This window comes from Bactrocera dorsalis, chromosome 4 (genome assembly GCF_023373825.1).
Source record: "Bactrocera dorsalis isolate Fly_Bdor chromosome 4, ASM2337382v1, whole genome shotgun sequence".
Classification (NCBI taxonomy): domain Eukaryota; kingdom Metazoa; phylum Arthropoda; class Insecta; order Diptera; family Tephritidae; genus Bactrocera; species Bactrocera dorsalis.
The window spans coordinates 64415327-64421159 of record NC_064306.1 but is presented as its reverse complement, the minus strand read 5'-3'; the positions used below and the strand labels follow the sequence as shown (position 1 = coordinate 64421159).

The 5833-nt window shown below is 33.8% G+C and overlaps 1 protein-coding gene across 1 annotated transcript; it reads left to right on the top strand.

The window, feature by feature from the left end:
- The first annotated feature begins 3166 nt into the window (after positions 1–3166).
- LOC125778468 (translation initiation factor eIF-2B subunit beta-like) lies at positions 3167–5503 on the top strand. The gene is made up of 6 exons (XM_049456425.1): positions 3167–3311; positions 3371–3457; positions 3515–3647; positions 3708–4025; positions 4091–4479; positions 4533–5503. Exons 1-6 carry the CDS (start codon positions 3256–3258, stop codon positions 4603–4605), a joined length of 1056 nt encoding a protein of 351 aa, XP_049312382.1. The 5' UTR covers positions 3167–3255; the 3' UTR covers positions 4606–5503.
- Positions 5504–5833: the final 330 nt, after the last annotated feature.

Sequence of the window (5833 nt, the reverse complement as noted above, 5' to 3'; positions counted from 1 at the left end):
CAAAAGTTGTTAATGTAAACAAAATAAAGTCTATATAAATCATCAAACAGCCTACAAGGCAGCACATAAGCAAGTGCATAAGACACGATAAACACTACCGATATACAATATGAACATCTAAACAATACGCGCCGAAATGATCGTGGGGTAAACAAATCATTAATAATAATAACAATAATAACAAAAAAAGGCATTTGTGTTGCCACACTAGCAAACTCAAGCGCACACACGCATACACTCACAAGCCGCACCGCAAACATGAAGGCGCGATAAAGAACACCTTGATAAGAAGGCGCCCCAAGTTTGTTTACATATCGGCGTGTGTTTTTTGCCAATATTTACAACAAAAAATAATAATGATAATGCTAAAAGCAAGTGGGCACCACCAATTTGCGGTGTGTGTGGTTAATTCCTGGTGTTTGGGGAAGTTTACGATTTTTACGGTGAAATGTGGAACGAGTGTCCATACTACAGCTACCAAAAGGGTTTTAACAAATTTGTAAGTGAATTTCGTTGTTATAAAGATGATAAAGCAAATAAAGAGCGGTGTGTTATTTTAAATGGGCTAAAAAAAGTAAACAGTTTTAGTTAAAACACATACAAACCACATAAAAAAATATATGTTAAAAAATAGAAATAAAATAATTAACACTAAATCACATACAATGTACAAATATGCACAAATTTACGCACACGGATATAGACAAACATAAAAAATTAATGTGAACAACGATATTTATACATATCATTGCTGAACTACTTACATGCGGCGAACAATTTGTAGCGTTGTTTAGCATGACTTGAGTTTTATGCAAATTCTATCTTTGAATTTAGTCGAATTGAAGTTGAATAGTGGTGGAGTGGTGGTGGTAGGATTGATTGGTGGTATTATATATGTTTACTGGGAGGATGAGAACTTTCAGCTTAACTGCAGATTACTTTGATTAGTTGATTTTTTTTTAATTTTTTCTTTTGTTTTTTTTTTTTTTTTTGTTTTTGGTTTGTCACTTTATACAATTGTGTAGGTTGGATATATATTTATGTATATATGTATTGTAGTATACGTACAATATATTAATATCAATATTGTGTGTAAACGTGTTTCAACTTTTTTGGATTTTTTTTTTCAAATTTTGCTAGGTATTTTCATTGTTGGGGGGAAATGTGAACAAAAAAATTGTTGCCGGTTGTTTTGCTCGAAAAGTAGTTTAGCGCGCCTAAAATGATAAATATTTACAAAAAGAAATAGATGAAACAAATTAAATTAAGTAATTTCAAAAATGTATTATATGCACTTAAGCTTAAATATAATATTTATACATATAAAACTACGAAATAGCAATTAGGGTTGTAAATATTGATTTGAAATGGTAATATTATTAAGTATACATTATTGCTTAACAACTAAAACTAATAATATATGTATGTTTGTTGATAGATAATAGTAAACAAAAAGTCGATGGTTGGCCGAAAGCATTTTCCAATTAGAAAAACAATTAGCACGTGAATAGTTTTTTTCGCTAAATTAATTAATATAAAAAAAGTTCAAAATATCTGAAGGTTGGCATACTACTCATTTGCACTTTAGTCATTTCATGGTTCACTTGGCTTGCATGCGAACTGCATCTGGAATGCAGCTAAAATTTGCTTTTCCAAAAATGCATTGCGATTTTTAATCGGCATTTGTGGTTTTCGCTAGTGTTTTTAATTCATGTAAACATAACACAACCAACTTCGTTTACTTCAAAATTTCAGCTGTTTCCAAACACATTTAATAGTTAACAAAGTTCACAAAATGATTTTCAAATTCGTACCCAGCAATGCGTAGCTGCAAATTAGTGTCATTATTGACGTAACAACGCGAAAGCAGCTAGACGAAGATTCTGCAGGTAATATCTGACCGCCCGCGCACATTAGCTAGACAGAAAATTTCCGACCTATCAACCAACCACCGACTAAGCGACAGCTGAAGCGCACAGAAGTTACAGCCAGAATGGCATGAAAACAAAAAATCGATAATGACTGACTTGCTAAGGTATTCGCACACTTCCATGCGCAACCCTGGAGCACCACCGCAAAAACGGTATGTACGACCGACATTCATAAATGTACGTTTTGATTTGCTACACAATAACAAAATAAGCTTTTAATTTAACGCAAATAATGGACTGTAAAATTATAAACAATTGTGTTGCTCAGAAACTTTATGCGCTAACCAGCAGATTTGAGTAGGTTTTTCATATAAATCTACGTATGTATGTAGCGCAGTGGAGCATTTTACAAAAGCGCTTACACATTTGTTTTTGATAAATATGCATTTGCTGGTTGTCTTTGATAATTTCCTACCTTATTAAATGAGTTGTAGATATTTATATGGTTGACTATTTTACTTTACATTTATTGATTTCACTCGTTTTTAAGTCAATAATATAACGGAACTTTTTTTGTTTACAGATTCACCACCAAAATCAGAACTTTTGTTCTTTGCACAACGCCACCAAGTTCGTACACACAAAAACAACTACAATATTATAAGGGTGCTTACGCCGCTGCAGCGTAAAATAGCCCCGATAGCTTTTTTTTATATTTCGATTAGCAATTTTCACCACACATTTCTTTTATTTACTTATATTATTCCGTACAATGTTTATGATATCGCCACTGAGTTGCGGAAATTTTTATAATTTGTTCACAATCACTTTTTTGTTTTCCAAGTATTCTTTTGTCTTAATTGCTGAAGTCTAAACGAGCCGCGATCCGTGCACACCTCTTTATTTATCCAACTTTCATATCGAATTGTCATCTGAAAGATACAATTCGCCTTCAAATCATTCTTGCCGCCGAATGCAATCCACAACTGTGCAAATTCCAATTAGTTGTTTTCTTCAATTTCATTTTGTAGTCATTCGCACCAGGGACGCAATTGTACAAACAACAATACACAGTGGAACACAAGTTTTTATAAATAAATTTAATTTTAAATAAATGTGTATATAAATAAGAATTTTGTTCCACATAGACAGTCCGATCATGTCGATTAAAATAAAAAATTTTGAAATAAAAATGAAATCTTTAACACTCACAAATAAAATTATTCACATGCTTCACCCTGTTTGTTAGCTTCTGACTTGGCAATCAGCTGTTAAGCTGACACGCGCAAACAAATGTTTGACGTTTGCATTTACATTGCAGGTAAAGGCAGGTATTGCATTTATCTATTACAATATTTCGTAATTAAAACGAAAAAATAATAAAATGAAAGGCCACCCAACAAAAGAAGTTACTCAATTGATTCACGAAATCAAAATCGGGTATGCAAATTTTAAGTATTTGTTGAAACTTGATAAATTTGTTCTTTATTTTATTACAGCAATGTGGAAGGTTCTTACAACATAACAGCAAAGACGCTACAAGTATTTAAGAAAATAATAAATGGACAAAGATGGACAAATGCAGAGTAAGTTGTACACTCATTCTACAAACATTAACACTTTAATTTATTTCTACTCATTAGCGAACTCATGAATTTGGTGCGCACACAGGGCCACATACTGCAATCCGCAATTCCGCAAGAGACTGTAACAGCCAACATTGCACGACGCATACTTAAATTGATACGCGAAGAGTTCGATTTACTCAAAGCAAAGGTTGGTCACACTATAAATTAGTTAATTTCAGTGTATATAGCAAACTCATATATTTATTAGGTGCATCAATTCACGGATGATCAAGCTTCAATGTCCTTGCACAAGCTTGTTACACAAACGAGTAATGATGTCAGCGTCGATTATACTGAACCACAACAAGGATTGCGTGAAGCGCTCTTGGATCACCTGCAAGAAATGGAAACGGAGTTGGAGACAAGTTCGGAAAATATTTGCGCACAAGCTGAAGAGCACATACACTCCTCGGAGGTTATACTCACACTGGGGCACTCGCGTAGTGTTGAAAACTTTTTGAAACGTGCTGTTAAGAAGCGTCAATTTCTAACCATAATTATAGCTGAATGTGCGCCAGATTGCAGAGTGAGTTTACATACAAAAAAAAATCCAAACTGGTTTAACCAAAAAGTATATATTTAAAATTTTAGGGTCACAACTTGGCAGCTAGCTTGGCAACGGGCAATGTCGAAATAATTGTCATACCTGACTCCGCCATATTCGCAATGATGTCGCGCGTCAACAAAGTCATAATTGGAACACATAGCGTGCTTGCAAATGGTGGCCTACGTGCCGCTTGCGGTTCCTACACAGTAGCGCTGGCAGCTAAACATTACTCCGTGCCTGTTATAGTACTGTCACCCATGTACAAATTGTCACCGTTACATTTGTGTTCAATAGAACAGGACGCATTCAATTTAGTAGGCTGTGCGGAAGATGTTATTGAATATGATTCCTTAGCATCGCATTCTGCCAAAGTTTACAGCCCTATATTTGACTATGTGCCGCCAGAGCTGGTGACACTGTTTATATCAAATATGTAAGTACAAGTGTTTTATCTGTCATACTGCAACTAATTTTGTTTGCTTACAGTGGCGGCCATGCACCCTCGTATGTCTATCGACTTTTGACTGAACTTTACAATCCAGAGGATTATGAGATGTAAAACGTAAATAACGCTATTTTTATAAATTAACCACTAGAAATCCCTAGACTTTGCTTAAATTTAAGCTTTCGCTAAACTAAAGCACAAATAAGTAAAATACCTGAATAAAGAAAAGAAGAAAGCTGATTGTATTTCCAAAGTGTACATATGTATGTGCTGTTGCTTTGAACCTGTAGCGCGCTATAGTTGGCACTTTTAAATGCCGCATTACACCGCGTTTGCTGTTTTTTATTTGCTTCGTCCAACGTCTAATCCAATTAGTGTGAGCGAACCACAAGATTATATTATTCGAACTCTGCCTGTCTACCCTCCGATATCCGGTTCAATTCCGTATGGAAGGCAAACTTTGAAATTAGTTTGTCGAACACCTTTTATTTTGCCGCACTGCGTTTCAGTACAATCGTCACATGTCAGTCAATCACATTTTCTTTTAATTATTCTTCAATGCAAATTATCACAGTTTTGAAAAGGCAAATGCCAATAAACAAACTTTGTGCAAGACAAAACAACGTCTGACGCTAAATATCATAATTTTTGTAATTATAACTAAGAATATAATAATAAAATAGTGCAAAACATTTGGTGTAAAATTCAAGAAAAAACGTTTAAAGTAAAAATTTAATTGTGTAAATAAAATGTGCTGTGTTAATTAGTTTTCTTTTATGAAAAAGTGAATTTTAAATTGGCGTGAAAACGTTAATTAACGGCTTATAAGGCGTTTCCCGTGTAGTTGTGGCAATAAACATACGTACATGAACATATGTACATGTTCTGTTTATAATACGAGTATACTTATTTGGTTTTGAATGGTAATGAATCCTCAAATGAATTGTAATTTTGGTTAAATAATTTTGGTGCAGAAAGATATTTTTGAATAAACTGCAAAATTTTAAAAATATTATTTTCACATAAATGTTAATTAAAGTTCAGCAGTGCAATTTGCATTTAATTTTTTTAATATTTTGCAAGAGCCAGTCGTGTATGCATGGAAAAGCAATAAAAAATTAAGGCATTTCAAAAGAGTTATGCGCTTGATTGGAGGTCCAACATATACATAGCTAAAGTGATTGTTGTATTAGCAGAAAACTACCACCAGTTTGAAGAATACTAAATTGAAAGTTCTTGATAGGCAAAATCCGCGTCCGTACTCGTTAAGAATGTATATCCGTCAGGTTCTCAAACATCATTGACCAAACCACCACTCTGAAAAGTTCCAAAGCAGCAACCA